Source organism: Aquila chrysaetos, chromosome 17, assembly GCF_900496995.4.
Source record: "Aquila chrysaetos chrysaetos chromosome 17, bAquChr1.4, whole genome shotgun sequence".
In the NCBI taxonomy this organism is placed as follows: Eukaryota; Metazoa; Chordata; class Aves; order Accipitriformes; family Accipitridae; genus Aquila; species Aquila chrysaetos.
The window spans coordinates 7,889,042-7,911,843 of NC_044020.1; the positions used below are offsets into that span (position 1 = coordinate 7,889,042).

A 22,802-nucleotide genomic window follows, 5' to 3' on the forward strand; every position below is an offset into this window, starting at 1 on the left:
GTACCGGGAGCCCCCGAGGACCCACCCGGGCCCTCAGCACTGACCGACCGCCCCGCCCCTTCCCGGGCTGCGCGTGCAGCGGGGCGAGGCGGCGGCACGCGACGGGTCAGCGCTGAGGAGACGGGGTGCGGCGGGGCCCCGCCGGCCGGCCACGGGAGGGGGCGGGGCCTCGCTGACACCGCCCCGCCCCGTCCCTCCCACCTCCCCCGGGGGAGCGGGGCGGGGGAGGGACGGACGGACGCCTTGGCTCCTCCCCTCCCTACCGCCCCCGCCGGCGCGCGGCGGAGGGGGCGGGGCGGGCGCGCCCCCGCGCAGACGCGGACGGCGGGGCGCGCGCAGGTGGCGGGCGGCCCCGTTGCGCTCGCCGCCGCGGGCGGGCCTCCGCCGGGCTTAGCGCGTCGCCGGCGGGGAGGGAGGGAGGGAGCGAGCGACCGAGCGCCGGGCGGCCGGGTCGGGGCTGCTGCCGCCTCCTCCTCCCCCTCCGGCTCCTTCTTCCCCCACGTGAAGGGCCGTAGCCGCCCGCCCGGGCGAGCGCCGCGGCTGGCCGAGGAGCCCCCGCTGCCCCGCAGCGCGGGGGTTTGCCCTCCGCCTCCCCGCCCGGGGGCCGAGCCGAGCCGAGCCGCTCGCGGGCCCTGCGGGGCCCCGCTGCCCCGCTCCTGCCCCGCCGCTTCTGGGAGGCGGCTGGCGCCGCGGCGCTGCCCCCGTGAATACTCCTCACGGGGTGGGCGTGGGGAGGGGGGGGGCTGCGGAGGCCCCCCCGCCCCCGGGCGTCCCAACCCCGCCGCCGCCGGTGGATGCGCCCGGGAGGAGCCGCCGAGCCCGCCCAGCCCTTTCAGCCCGCGGGGGGGGGGGGGGGGGGGGGGGGAAACGGGACGCGGGGCGCCGCGATGACTTGACGCCGGGCCGCGGCGTGCCGTGCCGTACCGTGCCATGGAGGGGATGACACGCTTCGTGGTGGCTTCGGCGGCCGCGGCGCGGTGGCGACCGGCGCTGCCAGCCCTGCTGCCGCTGCTGCTCGCCGTGCCGGCGCTGCGGGGCTCGCCCGCTTCAGGTAAGGGAACAAAGGGGGCCCGCGGGGCCGGCCGGGCCGCGGCAGGTGTGCCGGGCCGGGGCCGTGCCGTGAGGGGCTGGGGGGGGGGTGTCGGCCGCCGCTGCTGAGGGGCAGCCGGCCCCGCGCGCCGGTGTCCGTTAGCGGGCGCGTGCGGGGGGGGGGGGGGGGGGGCGGGAGCGCCGGTAACAATGCGGCGGGCGGGCGGGGGCCGCCTCTGCGCGCGGCGCTGCTGGGGAGCTCCGCCAGAAAAGGCGCGCATTGTTCGCAGCCAAACCGCCTCCGCTCCGGCGTGGGGCCGGGGGCTTCGCCGTGGGCAGCCCCGGCCCCCCCGGGGGGGGGGGCGGGCTGGTGTTGGAGCCGTTGCGTGGAAGCGAAGGAGAGAACCGGTGTGGGGAGGGGTGTTGCTGGCAGCCCCGTCCCGGACCTCTCGGGGGACCCGGTGTTTCGGGCGTGCGGGGTGTTCTGTGCGAGCCGGTGGTCGCCCGGAGCGGTGGTCCCGCCGCCCGCTCCCCTCTCCCCCCGCCTGCGGCTCTCGGAGTGCCCGGGGCGTTTGGGGGTACCGTTTGTCAGGCGGCGGTGGCACCTGCGGGGTGCAGGGCAGCCTGGTTCGCCTTCGCCGTTCAAGTTAGGAAGCGTGGGAGCCCCTCCAAACGCACAATGCTACTTTCCAGGCACAGCCGGGGCACGACTTGTGCGTGGAGAGAACCGTTCGGGCTTCAGGGGGTGGTGTGTTCAGTAGATACTTCAAAATAGCCAGGAATTGGTGACCCCCTTTTTTTCTCTCTTTTCTCTAGTGGCTCTAGGCACCAAAATTAGTCTTTAGTTAAGCAGACAGTTTAATCACAAAGATGTCTCGTTCGGTTCTGCTCCCATAGCACCTTGTGGTTTATCTTTAATACTTTTTTAAAAAAAATGCAACTACTTTTTCATAGAAAGGGACAATTTTGCTGTGACTATAGGGGTTTTTTTTTTTTGGTAGAAGACAGGTATAAAGTAATATATTTTTATCAACATCAATAAGTTGTTGGTAAGTGGTAGAAATGATAAGAACCTCCATTAACCTATTTCATGAAGTGGACCAACTAGTGTTGACTCTTATTTAAACATGAGAATCGTGGTGATTATTGTTGGGTGCTTAAGAAGCCTTGGTGTTATAAAACATGCTTATCTTTTTAATAATACTTAATTTCCACTTCAGGAAGTAGTTTGTGTTTTGTTGGTGACTGGTTAGGTTTTCAGGGAAGCTATGCTCTGCTCCACCTCCCTTTAGCCAACAAGAGATGTTCCATTTCCAGCCTAGGCGAAAGTTGATAATTTCTAGTAAGCTTCAGAGATTCTTCTTCTTAAATAGAACAGGCTTTGCATACAAATAGGAAGTGGCAAGGCAGTAGGTTTGTAAGCTGGAGATTTGCTTGGGGTTTTTTGCCTCTTTGAGGTTCATGTAATGGCTGGGTTTCTTTTTCTAGATTTTCATAGTAAGGCAGTGAAGGCTTTTGTTTAATTGTTTGTCCAATACATAGTAGCTCTTAATTAAATATTGCTGTGGATTTCTGTAAACTTTTGTGTGATTGCTGTGCATTCTTGTATAACTTAAAAACAGCAGTAGAAGTATTATGTAACTTAGCCGGTGTTTGGGCTGCTGGAAGAGAGCACTCAGAGACAACAGATCTCGCCCAAAGCGATGCTTTCCTGCTCAGTCTAGGGCAGGAGCCTTCAAGCTGTTTTGATTTGTGAGTCCTCTATGTTTTCTCTTTCCACTGGGCATGTGAATCATGTACAATGAACTTTAGCATACTAAGAGCAAACTTGCTCTTCAGAGGATGCTTTTCATAGGCATCTCAGAAATGGTCCATTGATTGCAGAGATTTAAAGACTGCAGGGTGCAGAGAACAAGAATATTTTGTTCCTTTTTGGTTAAGGTGAAATGCTTTATTGAAAAGCATGACAGGGGTGCGATTTCTCTGTCTTGGGCCCATAATGTTTAAAAAATTAGGACACAGCCTTTATCCTAATCTTTTCTTTAGCCTTGAAGTGTTTTGATGGTATGATGGGTGGTGTGAAACAGAAGAGATGTGTACTGGTCATACAAGCGGTAGGCTTGGACAACATTCACTTAATTGCTTAACAGGTTTACAACTCCCTGCGAATCTCTCTTGGGTGCAGTTCATTTGCTTTTCAGTGCCATTTGGCCTTGACCAGTTTAGGAACAGTAAGAACAAGCTCCTACAGCTTTTGAGTTATGCAGAAGAGGCATACAGTAAGAGTGGAATGGCTGTTAGAGAGCCACTTGCTTGCAGCTGAAATAGCGAAGTGAATGTCAGTACTTAAGAAAATTTAGTAGTAAATCAACTTGGGTTTTGGAATGCTTGATCCAGCTCCCCCTGAAGTCACATGTTGCTGAATCAGGGCTTCAGCTTCCACAATTAAGCAGATGCTGAACTCTTAGTATGTGGATAGGCTGCTAGTGTGCTAAAGGTAGGCATGCATTTGAGCACCTCTGTGAACTAGGGCTTTGGTCAGGCTCTGTGAACGTCTTACTGCTCAGCCCAGGCTGTGTTTTTGCTTTTGTTCCATTGCACAATCTGTGCAACTCCCGCACTGACAATCAGGAGGATTTATCTTGTCTTGCTGCGCTGTTTTCATGGGAGAGAGGAGAGCTATGTGCCAGATTCGGAAAAGTCTGCAGTGAGTTTCCTCAGAGACTCAAGGACCAAAGAGAAGTTGTGGAGGTCAGGCAAGGAATCAGATGTAGCTGCCTTATGGGACAGTTGCAGGATATTGTTTATTCAACTTAATTGCATGAGTATGTTGCAGACACTTGAGTTGGCATCGTGTCTCTTGTGGCCAGTTCAGCTTGTCAAGCTTGCTTCCAGTTCATTTTCACAGAAGACCCATATGGTTGGAGGATTCCCTTTAAGACTGCTTTCTGTGCTGTGCTTGCTTTATTTATGTCAGCCTCGTGTCTACAAGCTACACTTGTAGTCTTGCCAGAGGAAATGTGTTTTTTGTTTGCATGTTCTTTCAAGAAGTTAGAATGCTAAACAAGCTAGTGGACAGTGCAGCTTTTTGTTCAGTTGTGTCTGTTTTGTGAGTGACGTTTGTTTTCTGTGAAGCAAGGTCTTGGATTTCTCAGGCAGGGCTGGGAGTTGAAATATAGCATGCCTTTAACAAAGTAGGGTTTAACAGCTTTGACCTACCTTGGGTAATAGATTTCATGCACTGGACACATTAAAGAGCAGTGATTCTTGCTGCAGCACAAATCTTTTCCAAGAGGTCTTGGGAAGCTGATGATTGTGGTAAGTGGCAGGTTCTGACAACCCAGTTCTTATTTCTCAATTGAGAATGTGTGTGTGGGGAGGGGAGTTGCTTGGGAGAGAAGTGAGGCAGAATAGACTTCTTAATAATACAGCCTCACTTCAGCTGTGGGAGACATGGCTTTCCTTCATTTGAAAGTAAATCTGTTTATGGCTGATGTCCTAAACTACCAGTGAGTCTCCAGCCTTGCCCATTGTGGTGTACAGCATGAATAACACTAATTGCGTAAGAGTTATTATGGATGATGTCCTTAACTACTAGTGTGTCTCCAGGCTGGCCCGTTGTGGCATACAGCATGAATAACACTAATTGCATAAGAGTTATTAAATAGAGTGTGTCGTGGGAACCTACGTATAAGTAAAAAGCCATCAGGAAATAGCACAAGTTGTATTCTAAATTTTGTCGTAGTACCCCAAAGTTAAGTCAAATGGTAACATTAAATGAACAATGCAGGCTTAATTTCTTTCTTGGCTCACGTGCAAGAATCACGTTTTCATGGAGTCCTTGTCAGCATGGCCAGTTTTGCACTCTGGAGATGCATGATATGATGTCTTTTTTTTTTATCCCTTTAAAAGTCGTATATTTCTGTGCTTTTCTTTAGTGGTTGCTAAACACACATGAGCTCAATAACAAATTTGATTGACACTCCCTATATGTGCTGTGTTTTCAGCTGTTGATGTTATTGGAGACAGCTGTTTTGGAAGACTAAGGGAAAAACTTTCCTAAGAGCGATGGATTAGTGGGGTCTTCTTCCTAACACATGAGATGGGGAAAAGATACCAGTGACCAGCAGTACTCACATCACTGATTACATCAATGTAATTGCATGTAAAATGCACAGAATAAATACTGGAAAATGATAGACTGGGCTGATTGTGCTAGCTCTTATTAAAGCTGTAAGATGTTATAAGATGCTTGTAAGAAACAATACTGCTTTGCAGTGGAGTTCAGAACAAACTTAACTATTTCAATTGAAATTTTATAAATTGTGCATTTTGCTATGGGCTGAAGCGTTTTTTTTTCTTTGCAAAATGTCAGTTGAAAGAGTTCAGCTACTTCTGATGTTGAAGCAAGAGGAAAACAATGGTTTCTGCTTTGAGTTCTGCCAGCTTCTTTTCTGAACAACTTTAATACCCTTATGCTTTGGAGCATGCAGTTAAACTTTGGCAGATTGTGTCTGCTCTGAAGGGGATGTTTTCTCTGCTGCTGCTTTGAAAGTGGTTTTTTTCAAAAGCTTGTAACAACCACATTTAGGCACGCATGGCTGTGATAGAGATGCATTTTTTTGTCTGCTAAAACGTGGATATAGCCTATTCTCATGGAACCTCACCTACCTATTAATACTGACCAGGGCACGTATGTGCCACCTGGGCGGATGTACTAAGCGTGCTTCCTGTAGCTCAAAATGATACGTGAAATATTGGACTTCCCTGTGAAAGTCTGTCTAAACCACTGCAGAAGTAGGAGCAGATTGAGCTTTAGGACTGAGACCTGGCACCTGCCTGCCTTTTGTTTAAGAATGTGTCTGTGCTATGTAATGGAGTGCTTTACTTTCTTTAGCGAAACTCAGGCATCTACCTTGTGGTGTGGTGTTGTGTGGTGGTACTTGATTGCATTAGGCCCAAGAGGGAAGACGGAGAGAAGGCTTTCAGAAGGAGCCAGCATGGGACTCGGATTTAGTTAGGCAGCAGGAGTAAGAGAAGGGTCTATGGGTCTTCTCCAGTCACTGTTCTGCTCGTTGATGAGATGTGTGCAGAAACCTGGGAGTTGTAGGAGTAGGAGGGGAAGAGACACACAAATTGCAAGAGGGTTTGTGAGATGAAAGAAACTGGAACTGGCAGGGCACGAAGACTAGGAGGCAAGACTTAGGTCAGGAGTGGGGAAATAGGTCTGTGGATGAGAGAAACTGCAATGCAGAAATTAATCCTAGAAGAAATAAGCAGTGCAGCCTGGTAGTAGGATAAGCACACTGGGAAACACAGATGGATTTGGTTTAAAAAAGGAAAATAAACTTCCAGAAAATAGTGTTGAAAGGAAGAATCAGAAGTAGGGAAGATAAGGGACTGAGCCAAGACTGGAAGAGATGTGACTGAAAGCATCAAGCTTGGAATTTAGGAACAGGGAGGTGTATGCCCACTGCATTGGGACACTTTCTCCAGAATTTGGCACAGAACCCAGGGCTTCAGAGTGTTGGCCCTTTTCTCTTCTCAGCCAGGAGCATGATAATCTGCTGCTACTCCTTGAACATTTCATGAATGTGCATGTTTCAGCCTTGTGACAGAAGTGTATTTCAGAGTTTGTTTTAAAAACTGGAAGATCTCCTCCACAGAAATTGTGGTGGCATGTGAAGACTGCAAAGGTTGAAATCAACAAGTTGGAAATATTGATGTTACAATAACCTGTACAGTTTTAAACTACTTCTGTGCTTATGGTACAGCTATACTCACACGATCACAAAGTGTATATCCATATAGGTTGTATTTGTAGCTATATAGGCACCTGCACGTAAATATCTGTACATACACATACTCACACGCAGAAAGGACCCTCATTGCATTCAGTGTACAAAACTGATCCTGCTCTGGGGAGAAATGGGTGTTGGATAGCAAATGAAGAAGTTATCTATAGGATTCTTGCTCCTTTTGTAGCAGATGTTCAAAGGTGTGAAATGAATGCGTGTATTGGGTTTGCATGGCAAGGTTTTGGTAGTGGGGGGGGTTACGGGGGTGGCTTCTGTGAGAAGCTGCTAGAAACTTCCCCTACGTCCGACAGAGCCTATGCCAGCCGGCTCCAAGATGGACCTGCCGCTGGCCAAGGCCATCAGCAGCAGTGGTAGTGCCTCTGTGATAACAGATTTAAGAAGGGAAAAAAAAGTTGCTGGGGCACAGAAACTGCAGCCAGAGAGGTGAGTGAGAACATGTAAGAGAAACAACCCTGCAGACACCAAGGTCAGTGAAGAAGGAGGGGGAGGAGATGCTCCAGGCGCCGGAGCAGAGATTCCCCTGCAGCCCGTGGGGAAGACCACGGTGAGGCAGGCTGTCCCCCTGCAGCACAGGGAGGTCCACGGTGGAGCAGATCTCCACCTGCAGCCCGGGGAGGACCCCACGCCGGAGCAGGTGGGTGCCCGAAGGAGGCTGTGACCCTGTGGGAAGCCCACACTGGAGCAGGCTCCTGGCAGGACCTGTGGCCCTGTGGAGAGAGGAGCCCATGCTGGAGCAGGTTTTCTGGCAGGACTTGTGACCCCGTGGGGGACCCACGCTGGAGCAGTCTGTGCCTGAAGGACTGCACCCCGTGGAAGGGATCCACGCTGGAGCAGTTCGTGAGGAACTGCAGCCCGTGGGAAGGACTCACGTTGGAGAAGTTCGTGGAGGACTGTCTCCTGTGGGAGGGACCCCACGCTGGAGCAGGGGAAGAGTGTGATGAGTCCTGCCCCTGAGGAGGAAGGAGCAGCAGAGACAACGTGTGATGAACTGACCGTAACTACCATTCCCCATCCCCCTGTGCTGCTGCGGGGGGAGGAGGTAGAGAAAATCAGGAGTAAAGTTAAGCGTGGGAAGAAGGGAGGAGTGGGGGGAAGGTGTTTTAAGAATTGGTTACTTCTCATTATCCTACTCTTATTTGATTGGTAATAAATTAAGTTAGTTTTCCCCAAGTCAAATCTGTTTTGCCTGTGACAGTAATTGGCGATTGATCTCTCCCTGTCCTTACCTTGACCCATGAGCCTTTCATTATATTTTTCTCTCCCCTGTCCAGTTGAGGAGGGGGAGTGATAGAGCGGCTTTGGTGGGCACCTGGCTTCCAGCCAGGGTCAACCCACCACAATGAGGTGAGGGGAAGGGAAGTTTGAGTAAAGGTTTCACTGTTAATGTAATTAAATGCTGTCCTAGACAATTGAATTGTGTTGCTGTTGCAGAGTTTCAGTGATGCGAGCAAGTTGCTTAAACCAAGCTTCCCACAGGTGGTCACTAGCTGTGTGTTCCTCATTTACCGGACATGAGACCTCTGGGATCTGTGTTGCAGAAATGCAGCTGCAAGCACTCAGCCAAAAGTCAAGGGGAGCTGTTCTTGAATAGATGTTGTGTCTGTAATTCTAAATACTCATTAATATTTCAAATTAGGCACTCAGAATTTGAGCTTGTTTCTTAGTTTCACCAGTTGTAAAATGTAATTTCTTAGATGTAATTTCTTGTTTGATTTTCAAAATAGTATGAAGTGTTCAGATGCAATAGCAGTGAGCACAAAAGAAAAATTCATCAGAAAACCAAAGACTCTTGTCTTTAGAATCATAAAGATTCAGCAGATGATAAACCGGTCTACCAAACTTGAATCCACAGAAAAGAAGTGTAAGAAATAAACTATTTGTAAGGAAATAGAAAGTAACAAGTGGTGGTGTAACAGTATGCATTTACCATATTAAGACTTTTTTAGTGAGAGCTAACTAGCCTTGTAGATGGGAAGATGTACTATGCTGTATCAAAGTGTAGTAGGATTTTGTTTGATTTTTTTTTTTAAAAATCAAATCTTCATAAAACGTACTAATGTTTATGTTTGCTGGTGTTTGTTGCTCACTTTCAGTTTTAGCAGTTTCAGCCTACATCCCCTACCTGCTTGTTCTTCACACACAAACTGTTTTCTAATCCTTTTAGTCCTCTTCCATTCTCCTCTCTGATACAGAGAGGCTTCTCTTCTATGAATTAATTCCCTGTGTATATTTTTGAATTGGCTTTAGCCATCTAGTCAAGACAATGTGTCTGGGCTTGTGGTTTGAAATAGAAGAAAGATGCTAAACTTCACCAGCAAGTAAGGGGAGGAGGAAGGAGGAATGCTGGAAATATAGAAAAAGGGCCTGAAAATCCAGATGCTTTTCAGTAAGGCATGTGCATAATAGTATCATACTGATGGGGCAGAAAACCTGCACAGCTGTAGGATGGGGAATGGGCAATGCAACAGTGCTTTATGAAGGGATCTGGTGTTTATCATGGATCACAAACAGAATGTGATTCTACAGGATCACAGTGGTGCTGGATCTCGTGAACACGTGGGTTATGGTCTTTGGCATATCCTCTGTAATAACTTGTTCATTCTCTTCAGTGGCAGAAGAGCTCCAGCTAGAATGCTGTGTCTAGTATGGGACCTTGTCCTTCAAGGAAGAGACAAGCTACTGGAGACGGTTAGATCACAGAAATATTGGGGTTGCCTAATCTAGAACAGAAAAACAGGTGGACAGGACTTTATTCAAACATACAAAAGATAAATACAAAGAGAAGTGTAATAAACAGTTGTTTATGTTGTGTAAGAGAAGTAAAATACTTGAATTGCAGTGAACAAGACAGGTTTTCTAACTGCTGATGTAACAGTGGGGATAATGAAACCCTGAAATACATGGTTTGGGGCAATAATGTAATCTGTCACTGGAGTTGTAAGAACAGCTTGTATAATGATCTAACAGAAGTGGATTGCAACAGTGATTCCACAGCAGTATAGAAGGATGGAATGGATGACCTGAAATATTTTGCAATTCTGTTTTTGTGAGATTCTACGAATAATGTAATTTATGTGCAGGCTGCAACATTGGGGCCAATACCTGTTCGTTACTGAAAACTTTGGTGTGCTGTTCAAGTGAGGAAACAATTTGTGGTTGTATTGTTAAATACTGTGTCATAATGTTTATGCAGAGAAAAGCTGAATTAGGATTTCATAGGTAGCCTTAGTAATGATACTTCCTAACTTCTGAATGATTGATTTTAGGCTTAACAGTTTTGTAAGGTTTCAAAGAATATTTTGTAATCCTTGCTATAGTGACTTTATCCTTAGTAATAGTGGGCAGGAGGAACACACTAATTTTTTGTTAGTCTCTGTGCAAGTTCAGTTTCTTAAGCATTTTACAGTACTGCATAGATTATCACTGAGAGGACAGGTACAAGTAAATGGCGTGGATGTGATTCTGCATCTCTTACCTTTATTCATCAACTGACTTATTAGCATTTGTATATCTAACAGGTGGGATGGAAAGAAAGGCAGTGTTAGTGCTCAAAACACTTTACTGATATTTCTATGAAATGTATATAGTTGGGCAGGCTGGGAACTTGTTCATCTTGGCACAGAATTTAGGATTTACCTTTGCCCTCAGCGAAGGATGGTGGAAGGAAGAGTTCCTAGGTGATGCAAGATAATAGGGAGACTGAGCAAATAAATAGCAGTAGACCAAATCTTTCAGTTGCCTGTGTTGTATGTACTGCTGGCCAGTGCAGCACATGGCTGGGGTCTGGGTTGAAGGGAGAATGCAAAGCTTCTGTCCTTCAGCAGCTGAGCAACAGCGGGTGCCCCACCTGGTGACTGGGAAGTGGCCGAGTTTCCTGACCGGAGTGGTACCCGCTGGGAGGGCAGCGCGGATGTCCTGGCCAGAGCTGTGTGCTTGCTGGTCGCTGCTCAGGTGTGTGCAGTGCTTTCCAGCCCTGCAGCAAGTGTGTCCTGACAAAGCTTTTCCGGACAGTTAAGACAGCGGGGAGCTGTCTTTGTGCCCTTTATCTGAAATTGGTTGGTATGGCAGGGTGAGTGGGAGAGGGAGGATGGGAACTTTGATCAGGAGGATACTGAAATAAGGAACAGCACACTAGGAGCTAGGGCTACTGTAGGAGTGGGTGAAACTGGGCATATGGACTTAGGGTATTGATGGTGGAAGGCTGAGAAGTGCTGTGGTAAGAAGAGGGCTGCTTGATACTGCTAAGTTGGAGGTTTCCATGGCTCCCCTGTGTATTTGACTTGAGCATCCTCTCTTTAGAGCGTGCCCTTGAGCTACGCAGAAGAAACTGAGGCACTTGCATAAGGCATTTTCTAAAGGGGTAGCTTGGCTCAGTTTTAGTAGAAAACTTGTGTGCCTGGTAAGATATATTTGAGAACCGTAAATGCACCTGAAAATAAATGGTCACATAGTACAGGTAGACAATACAGGTAAAGATGTTTTTTCTGAAGTAGTATTGATACACTTACAGATTTTGTTTTCAGCTCGCTTTTTTCTTAATTCACACCATTTTGGACTGAATTTCCTATTGAGTGTTTTCATACTGAGTAAGAAAATCAAACTGGTATCATTTCTTACATGAGAGGAAGGGTCTCCTTTTGTTTGCTCTCCAGCCAATAGTGTATGGAACTAGTTGGTGGATACTCTGTAAGTGAAAGTTCTTTCCTCATTTAAAGGCAATTGTTCGATACTGCAGCATGGTGCAAGGACTGTTTATTCTTCTTCTAGTTGGGTGTGAACTTGATTAGATGTTGAGCCTGTCTCACCTTTTCCTGTGGCCTGTAATTCTATTGTAAATAAATTCCACCTCATGTATGCAGGTTGCAGTAAGCACTGCTCAACCACAAAGCCACGATGATTCAGTTCAGCATTATTTGGAGACAAAGCTCCAAGCATTTATATAGCAGACCCCTCTGGGCTAATATCATGTTACTTTTTGAATAGAAGGAAGGCGGTTGTTTATCAGCTACACTGGATTCTGATTAAGTAACTTCTCCAGTGGATGTCTGTATTTAAACCTGGAGTTGGTGCTGAATTGGGACTAACTTGTGAGATATATTGGGATAGAAATTGCATGTCACAGAACAAAATCCTGATCTAGAGCAGAAGTCTGGTTTGACGATGTTTTCAATTAGAAGCTGACAGTGACCTTACTTCCTGTCCTTATGCTGAAAGATGAAACAGATTTGGGCTTCCAGCCATTGACATTCAACTTTTAGAAGATGTAATTTGTTCCACTCTGAAAGAAGAAAAAAAAAAAAAAAGTTTTTCCTTTGTCTTTCCAGAGTGCATGTGCTTTTTATAGTAACTTGGTTAAAAAAATTACATAAATGCTTATCAACATAGTAATCAAGGTTTTGTCAAGAAATACTTTATCCAGTATTAGTACAAGCAAGGAATTTTTAAGGAAATAAATTGTTAGTCTGTTTACTTTTTCTTCTCTGAGTAGTTACTTTGCTGCTTCTACTGCAGCCAGGTTCTTAAAACTGTAAAAATTGTCAGAAGGATTAGGATAGCTGAGGAATGTGAAATGAATGTAAATCCATTTTGCTTCTTTTTAAATTGACTGGATTCCAAGTAGTGTCACTTGAAAGTATAATCTTCTTAAAATCCTGGGAGCATTAGAAACTTAGAAACAAAACCGAACATAGTTTCTGTACTGGAGTATTAATCCTTATGATTCTTTAGCATTTACTGCTGCTATTTACTGTATGTGAAGTTTGTTAAGCACTGAGGTCAGGTGAAGATAGTTCTAGAAATCTTAGAGGTTCTTTCAGATTTACTAAACCAACAGTCAGATTAGTTGTTTTTATGTATTTCTTGAATGAGCCAAAGCCATCATTAAAATATGCTACTGATGTGTGAGATTGCACTGACAGTTTAGCATGGTTGTATTCTTTTACATTGGGAAAGAAAATACACCCTTGAAGAACAGAATGCAACTTTTATGTTGTATCATGTATTCAGTACAAACATTCATGTCATTTAGGTAAGATACTTCCAAAATACTCTGCAGTACTTTCCCTCATTCCTAAATATTATCAACCCTGGAGGTCACATCTCAAACTTGTTTCCTGTAAATATGTTGTTAAATAGCTTTCTAGATATTTTTAAAAGCAGAAAAATATATAAATTTTAAATCTTCCAAATGCAGGTGCAACAGATAATATGCTTTATGAAGACAAATATTTTGATTTGAGTGAATACTTCAAGCTCCTCCTTACATTTCTCATATTTCAGAAGTTACATTTCTAGTGAATTAGTGGACTTGGGTTTTATGAGGATGTATTTTGAGATTTGTTGCTTTTAGTTTTGAGAGAGTTGGAAAAAAAAAAAAAGACAATTTTACCAGTAGAATGAAAGTAATGAATTAATTAAAATGATAGCTATTGGAATTTTTCTGAATGTTTAAGATCAATCTTTGTGGATTGAATTATTTGGAGGAGGACAGGTGAAAAGCACAGGTGCATGTTAAATATAGTTTGTCATAGGCAGTCAAAGCAACCACCCAGAACAGCAGGTGTTTATGTGGAACATGCATATAAGCTCAGGCATGTAGTACTGGTTTGTGCTCATAATGTATTAGTATGTGTGTGTTTTGGTTTCGTTGGTTTGGTGTTTTTGTTATTGTTGTTTGGGTTTTTTTTTGTTTGGTTGGTTTTGTTTGTTTTGGGTTATTTTTTTTCCCACCCTTGGGAGATGAGGGGAGAACTTTAAATGAGATTGTTTATTTTCATGATTGAAGAATGCATAAAGGGTTGAAGACTATCTGTTCAGGTTTGGCTGTATGAACTCTCCCAAAGTTTAATGGGACCTCTTCCTCAAGTTCTGTTTCTGTTGTGCTCACCTTAGGAGCTACATCATACAGTAATCTAATACCGGTTTACTCTGGTAATTCTACAATGCCTTTAAGTGTTTTTTTTTTTTTTATTGTAATGTAAAGGAGCATGAACATAGTCTGTCAGCAGGAAAGAAGTAGAACAGGTTGCTACGGGAAGCTTAAGAGATGGGGAACCCAAATGATCAAAGCTCTTGTTAGACTAGCTATCTTTATAACCTACAGTGTTTTTATTGTGCTAACTTTTGTACGGTTCATCTTGCCTGGAAACTTTCTAAGGTCATAAGCTTGTTGATGCTTCCTGAATTGTTGCTGCAGTGTAAGAGAAATAGCATTACTGCATCCTTTCTAACTTCTGGGACTGGATTCCTTGCTGCTTCAAATATGTTGTAGGCAAAACTGTTAAGTCGAGTCAAGAATTAAATCCTGTGCCTGCAGTCTAAAGAATTTAGAGCTTTTAAATTGCAGCTCTGTTATCTCAAGCTAGGAAGAAAATATTGAAATAGGAGTTTTGTTTGAAAGCTATTGAAAAAGAATGTTTGGGTATTTTGCTGATTTGCTTTCATGGAAGAATATCCAAGACAAGTAAATCAAAGCCAATGGGATATGTCATTAACAATAGATGTCTTGTATGTCTCATCATTAAACTCCTGTTCACAGTCTTTTGGGGGAACAGGTTTGTTTTTTCTCAATGTGCAGGATTTTTTTTGTATTCGAGAAGTTGAAAAGAACATGGTAGGTGTAATACTTTTTTTTATTAAACACTTGTGTGCATGCAGAAATTGTTCAGTGGCTATGTAATTGAGTTAGGGTAGCATACGTTGGGATGACGTAGTCTCTGACAGTCGTATCAATAGCCTGTTTTCCATCCAAAAAATCTTGCAGACCTCCTCAGAACATTCTCTGTTGGTGTTTATGGAAAATGGCACATTTCTAAATAAAAATCATGCTTTGGTAAGTGGGCTGTTGAGGAAGCAATCAATTTCTATTTTAAACAAGTAAACCCACCAGATTTTCCTCTGTTTTTACACATTACAGCAGGTGTTATGTATATTGAATTGGAAGACACAACAATAACAGAGTCAAAGCTAGTCTTCTGAGCTCAGCCTTTTTTCATATCAATGTTTTATGTTGTTTGTCTGGAATGTTGAATTGTCATATACCTATTCAAACAGAGGCACAAAACCAAGAGATTCACTTCAAAAACATGGTAACATGGTTTCTTTTATTCTACATAGTAAACTTCAAATCCTTTCCTTCTTCTTTTTTTTCCCTCTTGGAAGAAAGTCCTTTTATGGGATTTTTTTTTTTTTTTTTTTTTAAAACAAATGTATCAACGTTCTGTTCTGTGCTTTCCCCAATGCTCCTCTTACTTTTCCCCCATATATTCTACCCTCTTTGCTACATTTCTGTTTGGAGTGAAAGTTGCAGGGAGTTCCATCTTACCTCCTACTGAAAACCGGAAAAAAAAAAAAAAAGATGGGATTCCAGCTTTTGTTGGTTTTGCGCTCTGTATACTTCTTCCAAGCTCTTAAGGAGGAGAGTAGAACTTATTAGGCATGGGTGGGGTTTTTTCTTGTTGGGGAAGGGAAGCCTTGGAAAAAGGGGAGGAGGAAGAAAGCAGGAGTGCGGTCTCTTGCCAGACGTGAATGATTTTCCCTCTTAGGAAGCTGTGGCTCTGTGTTATTCCATGGAGGGGAAATCCAATTTAAGATGTTTCTGTTACTTCTCTCCTAGCTTGTGACTTCAGCTTTTCGGATGGTTGTTGTATAGGCTGTATTTTTAAAACAGTACCTTATTGGGATATATTTACTGTTTTGGTTTGTGTTTTCTCCTTTAAATGGGATAGGTCTTGAAACCCTAACTTGGAGCACAGTCATGCAAACAATTGTATTGGCACCTCTGGAGTGCAGAAATGAGTATCTGGGGATGTAAGGGAGTGGCAAGAACCTTTCAAAACACAGCTGCCACTGACAGAATGGCATCACAGCTCTATTTTACTCTGAAATTAATTTGTTAAGCAGCAACTGGGTTAGAACTTGCTTGATCTTAAATAGCCCTTACTATTGAGAAACCTTCATTTTAACAGCAACTCCTTTCTCATTTGAACTCACTTACTAGTAGTTTTTATATGACTGTTGCTCTTTCTGGAAGTTTTATCTTCTGAAAGGAAAGTGGATCTTTGTATTTTTAAGTAGTTCAACTCTGAGAGTACATAGTAAAAGCTTTTCTTTAAGGAAATATTCGTATGAATGATTGAATTAAGATGTCTCCTTGGTCTTCAGTCATATTATACTTTGTATAGAAAGTTTAAGCTCCATAATTTGTCTAGATAAAGAATTTCCACTTTTCTAACTGACAGCTTTGGAGGACTACTGTTCTTGCTAATGCATTTTAGTAGGTCCCTACATCCTTCTTTTTACAGTTGATGCCTTCTGGTTTAGGACTGGCTTCAACACTTGCCCTACCATCAAAGTGATTTACTGTTCAGTCCCCATGTGAGCACTTCAGTTCCATTCTTCACGCTGTTTCTGCGTACGCTCTCCCTGCGTAGCCTCACAAGCCCCAAGCTTTGCCAACACGTTAGGCTTCCCTCCATCTGCTTGCTTCCCCGCGCGAGAGCCGCTGCGCCTGCTTTGTGCTTTGCAGTCCCGGAGGACTAGTTGGGGTACTGGCTAAACCGGTGTTGCTATTGCATTTTTCGCTCTCTTATTTCTCTACACTATATCAAATAGAAAACCACCTGTGTTACTGTGTGTGCAAATCAGGCCCTTACTATGAATTCATTCCAGTCTAACAAGCCGTGCTTGTCTATAGGGCAGTGAATGCATCCCTGGGCATTCTGAGGCGAATGCAAATACATGTTTAGAGGTCTCAGAGGTCTTAACTTGGCAAGCTAGGCTGTCTAGGACAGTGTGAAAAGCAAGAAAATTTGGGGAGTTAAAATTTGGGTGACCCAATATGAAATGGTAAATGTCAAGCACCTGAGTGAAATCAGGTTAGAAAGTATCTATGATATATCATGCTGTCAACCTACTGAAGAGTTGCTGCTTTAGATGTTTTCTGCATCATCCAAGACAGCAAGATTCCAATTGGTGGGCTTCAGTGTTAAGTAGGTAGTGGAAATGTTTGTTTTCTTGCCTGATTCAACATTACCATGGGAGAGACAGCATTTGGAAACACTGTGTGTCAGCACTGGAGACAAAATATTTTGTAGAGAGTGCACTCATCAGTTCCAGGAGACTTTTGCAAAGTTTTATGAGTGTGAACTTGCTGGTGGCTGCTGCTGAGGGCATCTTTCCCGTGAGCAGAAGAGTTAAATTCATGGTGTAGGGCCTGCTGTGTTGCCTTCCAGAGCAGGAGGGGCAGCAGGGATGTTGACAAGCAGCATGGTGGCATGTCAGTTCTCAGACCCTTCCGAGGGAAACTGGGCAGAGGCAAACTAATGTGTCTTACAGTAGAAAATGCAGGCGTCTTCCTGAATGTTGTGGTACTGTGGAGCGTTGGGAGCAGAAAAGGATACTGAAATATTTTAGAGAAAAATATAAGCCAGCGTGTTTCTTAGTATGGAGTAAGTGGGTACATTGTTATTTTTGTCTTGGTGGTCTTTTTAAAGCCGAATAGTACTGAATTCGGGTCGCTTTTTTCTTTGTCTGTTGGCTTAATGGTGGAACAGTGTCTTGGGGAGAGGAAGCCTCATCAGGGAGAAACTAATAGAAGTGTATCATTTGAGGCTGTGCATATTGTAGGTCACTTTAGAGAGACTGTGTTTTTCCAATCTTGTATGGAGCCGGAAGGGACACCTTTGTGGTTTCTTTAATTATGATTTAAGTATCACATAGATGTGAAGCATTAAAAATTCTAAAGCATCTCTGGGACTGAATTAAAAAAAAAAATCTGTGTTGCAATTCTCAGTGGTACTTAAAATGGAGGATGACTTTTTCGCCAGAACAGGCTTTAATTGAAAAACAGACTTCCTGATATATCCCTACATAATGGTGTAAAAGCTTTAGACCTTTTGCTGTTTTGCATAGTTAGCTTCAATAATAAAATTTTGCACTGACACTAAGAACTAATGCAGGAAAATTTTCCAGAAGTATTTCAACATATAATCTTAGTCATATTTTACTTCATTGACACTGATAATTTGCATGGGTTCTGTTCTGTAATTATTTGAAGATCAATAATAGGTGTATCTTTCTATCTATCCTGTCTAGCAGTATAATGGCCTTTGAGATACTCAGAAATGTGAAGTTCTCTCATGATGCTGACTGTAGCAGACTTGGGCTCTAATTAGGGCTGGTTTATGTAAACCAGTTTCAGAACTGACCAGTTCTCAGTTTCCTAATCCCTTGCAGAGGAAGGAGGAAAAAAAAAAAAACCCAACCCAGGAGGCTCAAGAGCACCATACAAATCTCAACTTGCTGACATTTTAAAGCAAGCTACAAGTGTTGGAAATGCCAGGTTTCATTAGATTTTCTTATTAAATAGTTTTTTTTGGTTTTAGATGGATGTTTTAGATGGCTGTTTTTGGAACCTCCTCTACAGGAAACACCAATGTGAGTCTTTGCTGTGAAGTGTTACTGTATTGAGCATTCAGATTTTCATAGCTTCATTTTTTTTTTTTTTTTTTTAATCCGCTGCATGGTCCCATATCTGTGTTGTAGGAATATTGGTATATGACTTGCATCTGAGGAAGATTTAAGGATTGCATACAGGTTTACTACTCTTCTGTAAGGAAACTGTGGCGCAAGCTTGATATGGTAAAGTGCTTTTCATCAGTCACTGAGTTCTACAGAGCAGGCATGAAACTAAAGATGCTTTCAGATTTCCCTGATGTTTGATAGAAAAATGGTATCAATGGCTTGTCCTTTAATACGTAGGGTTTTCTTCTTCATAGGCCAAACTCGAGTGAAATATACAGGTGCTGATTTTTCAGGTAGAGAAACATCATTCTTGTGTCAAGAACATCACCTTATGGCACCCACGAGACCAGATGTTGGCATGTTACTGGCATTTGATAACCAGTGACTGCTTTTTAGAGGCTTAATGTCTTGAGGGCATAACCTTTTGCTTGGTTAAATGCAAAAGTCTGTTTATATCACTTCATGTATACTGCAGATTATGATGAGATTAACACTCCAAGCAATGTAATTTACCTCAGAAATGCTTAAAATGAAATAATTTTTGCTATTTTAGCCAACTTAAAGCCTTTGGAAACTGTCTTCTGTGCAAAGGACTAGTGTCTTGCAGTGAACTTGATTTTCTTGGTGATTATATCTGTTGTATGTTGTTTCTTAGAAATGAAATGCTTCTTGATGAAGGGAGGGAGGGGAGTGTTGCTAAAATGGTTTTGTAAACCTGGAACTGAACCGGATAAGAGGGGAGAGAGAACAGGGGAAATGAGACTTTTTGTTGATTGGCTTAACATACTAGAAATTAAGTGGACCATGCTTGAATCTTGGCATTACAGTAGGATAAAAAATGGTAAGCATATTTAGTCATGGTTTGGGGTATTTTAGGTCCCTAATAACAAAGGAAGAAGGGGTTTTTTTCCCTTTAAATCCTTATTTAAGTGATTTTATTCCCCAGTAACAGAAATTGGTAGAACAGAATGGTGGTGAGGGGAGGGAAGGAGTCCTGTGCAGGTCTCTGGCAGTATCCAATTTCATATTTGCCATGAGAAACAAGTGTTAATGTGTTTAATGAAAGATACCACAAACACTTTTCATTTACTAAAACTGGATGATAGTGAAAAACATTATGGAGAACTTATTCTTTTTCTTTTCCTCCTTCAGCTGTGGGGAGAGGAGCATTCAGTTGTTATAATCTAAAAACTTTTACACTTCTATTAAAGTTGGTTTAGACCAGCTATATGAACCAACTATTTAATATTCAGAGTAAAAACCTCTTGTTTTATGACTATGGAAAGACCTGCTATTGCAGCTCCACCAGCTACTACATATGTATTTTTCTTCTAGATTAATCCTTGGGTAGCATCTTATGGGCAGTGTTCTGTACAGTCATTTGTCATTTAAACAGCATTATTGCAGTTCTGTCGTGAACTGTTATAAATTATCACACAATATACCAAACCAATGCATGATAAATGTAGGATACTACTTGGCAGACATGAAGGATGTTGTTGGTTTAGGGTGCATTAAATGTGTCAGAGATGTTGCTTTGTCTGGCAGCGTGAAAGAGATGTGAAGTGACTTTCTGGATTTCAGGGATGTTGTTGGGAATTGGGAGTAATGCACCCCATGGGAGCTGAGTCGTTACAAGTGTATTCCGCAAAGGTGTCTGTTGTGATTAGCTATTAGCTTTAGATTAAAAAGCTAATTAAACCCAATTGTTTAAAGATGCCATAGAACAGATACTAGCAGTGTACTGGGCTTTGTTCACTAGTAAGTTGAATACAATTTTTGTAGGAAGCTACATTTTGGTTTTTATACAAATGACACATAGAGGCTAAGCTGATTTGTCTAGAGAGAAACAGTGAAGCTGTATTGATATCATGGCAAAAACTTCTCAAAAACAGTGATTTGGGGCAGGGGGGGAATGAATCGGGATGAGAAAGTTTGGTAGGCTGTTGAAGAAGAGCTCACTTGTGCAGTGGTGTGGCTGGGGATAATATTTAAACACATGAATGGAAGCTGGGAAGTTTTCTTACCTGTGTACGTGGCTGTTGTGTGGTAGTTACTAGTGTCAACCATTCAGGAAGGATATTGATTAATTGGGGATGGTTCAGAGAATATCCCCATGAGACTTTGGAAAGGATGTTTCCAGGTGAAAATGTCAAAAAGCAGCCTAGTTAACATGTTCTAGAAACAGTGGAGGTGTGACTTGATTTCTGTGTTGTGGAAAATACAAATTCTGTAGTGGAAGGGCCCTTGGACCAGATAGGAAAGATTTTCAGTAAGTGGAAATTGAAGCTTAAAAACATTAGACTAGGAGTTATGCTTAAGATTTGTAACAATGAGGAATAATTAACCATAGAGCAACCTAGTGTGTTGGAAACTTTAAAAAGCAGGGGTTAATTTAGGCAAGATTTATGAACTGAATTAGGGCAGAGATGGGGCTGGAAGATCACATTGTTACTTACTGTGCTTATAAACTTTTGGCTATGTGCTGTAAAAGAATGACATTATGGAGTCTAATCAGGTAGCATGGAATCTAACCCCCTTTCCTTTGGCTCCATTCACCTTCTGTTGGAGTAAATGAAAAAAACCTGCTCTGACCAAGAGGACACAATACTGCTTGTGCTCATCTCCATTGGCTGGGATTTAGGGGAGACTGATACGAAGTTTTAGTGGTTTACAAACAATCACTTCTGTACCAAAAAATGTCAAGATTTCAAGATGGTAATGAATTGCAGTAAACTTACAGAATGTGATGCTGAAAGCATAACATGCAATCTGATAAGTAAAGCTTCGGCTGATATATCAGTTTTGCAGTGTAATTCTGGAACACACAATGTTGTGGGGGGTGACAGGGCACAACATGGGATGCTGGTGGTGCTGTGGCAGTCTCAGCAGTGGCGAGTTGGAGGTGAGCTGAGCTCACTCACTACTACTCAGGCTGACTGTGCTCCTCCCTTTTTTCTAGCAAGTGCTGGAGTGGAGTAGAGGTGTTGCGCAGCCTGTTGTGCACCCGTACCAGGAAGGGTTCTGTGGGTGTAGAAGCAGATGGTTGTGTTTGGGTGATACTCTGAATACCCGTGGAGAGGCAAGAAGAAAGAAGGGAAGGGAAAAAGGTCTCGGAGTCAACTTTTCCACCAAATGAGAAGTTCCCCAGAGATGTGTGCCACCGCAAGTAGCAAAGGTAGCTCTAGAAATAAAACTGAAAGAGGACCAGAGGACAAGTTGTAGGCACCTCTTTCTTCCCTTCCGTATTGACTCCATTACACCAGAGGTTTAATTTCCTTGGAATACTGGGTAGCATTTAAAAAAAAAAATTTTTTTTTTTTTTTTTTTTTGCATGAGTGTCATGCCAAGGTTCAAATTGTACAGGCCAGTATTACTTGTAGCAGGGTTCTCCTCAAGCATATTTTGCACACTGGCAGCTGTTAGTGTGCACAGAGTGAAGAAGCTGGAGTGAGTTAAGCTGACACTTCTGTAGCAATGGAAACTTTTTAATAAATAATTAAATCCAGTACTATAGAAGCTGATATCTGTGGTGACCAATATCAGTCATTTTAATGGCGCTCTCTCTCATTTCCTTGCGATGTTAGCCATTTACCTGGAATATTTGTTATTTTAAACTGTGAAGGGAAAGGGGGACAGAGGGGGACAGCAGTATCTCAGTAGTTTTATTTGTGTGGTTTTCAGCTGTAACCTTTCAGGCCTCTGCTGAGTGAGATGCTGGCATAGGGTTTTGTCTGTGTTCTGAGGAGAGATCCTACTGATCTTGTACTTGCTCTGGTGAAGATGGCATCATCTGAACTGGACCGTTTGGGCCAAAACCATTCACTGTTTGCTAGCTGAACTAGTTGTGTTTGTTCAGTTTGCTGCTGAATTTCTACCATGTTCGGAATCCTTATGGAATTTCTTGCTCTACAAGCTATATGCAGCAGAGCTATTACTCTTTTTTTAACTTGTAGACTCCTAGTAGCTAGTAAAACTTGATGGTGATAGGTTTTTCCCTTCTGTGGATGTTTTAGAAATAGTATATGGTCTCCCCAGGAAACTGGGAAGTAAAGGTTGAAAAATCTTGCTGTAATGACATTTGGGGGTTCCTGAATCTAGGTTTACACCAGGTTTCAAACTTGGTGCAGTGCTTGACCAAGAAAAGCAATGAGTGGAGAAAAGACCAGCTGAATGGAAATGAGGCAACTATTTCATGTTTTTTCCTTAGAGAAATTAATGTGGCTCAAGAAGTGTTTTTTGTTGGTGGTGCCCTCTGTTTTAGTCACAGTTGACAGAAAATGTGAAAACTCTGCAAGAAAAGAATCTGAGAAGTGGGAGGGGAAAGATGTCTGATGGTGTGATTGAACAGGGTTGTGTTCTGAGAGGTCAGAGCAATGAAGGACATAATTTAAAAGGGCATGGCAGATAAAGGTGCAACTAGAACAAAGT

At 43.4% G+C, this 22,802-nt stretch overlaps 1 protein-coding gene across 6 annotated transcripts in view; it reads left to right on the top strand.

Moving 5' to 3' along the window:
- The first annotated feature begins 337 nt into the window (after positions 1 to 337).
- KIAA1549 (KIAA1549 ortholog) overlaps positions 338 to 22,802 on the top strand; it is a 159,134-nt gene continuing 136,669 nt past the window's right edge. For 5 of the 6 annotated variants that reach the window (XM_030040779.1, XM_030040781.1, XM_030040785.1 and 2 more), the window contains exon 1: positions 339 to 1,051. In XM_030040779.1, coding sequence (XP_029896639.1) covers positions 931 to 1,051 — 121 coding nt within the window. In that variant the 5' untranslated portion in view covers positions 339 to 930. Of the gene's footprint in view, positions 1,052 to 22,802 lie in introns of all 6 variants that reach the window. The other variant, XM_030040784.1, reaches the window with a different exon arrangement.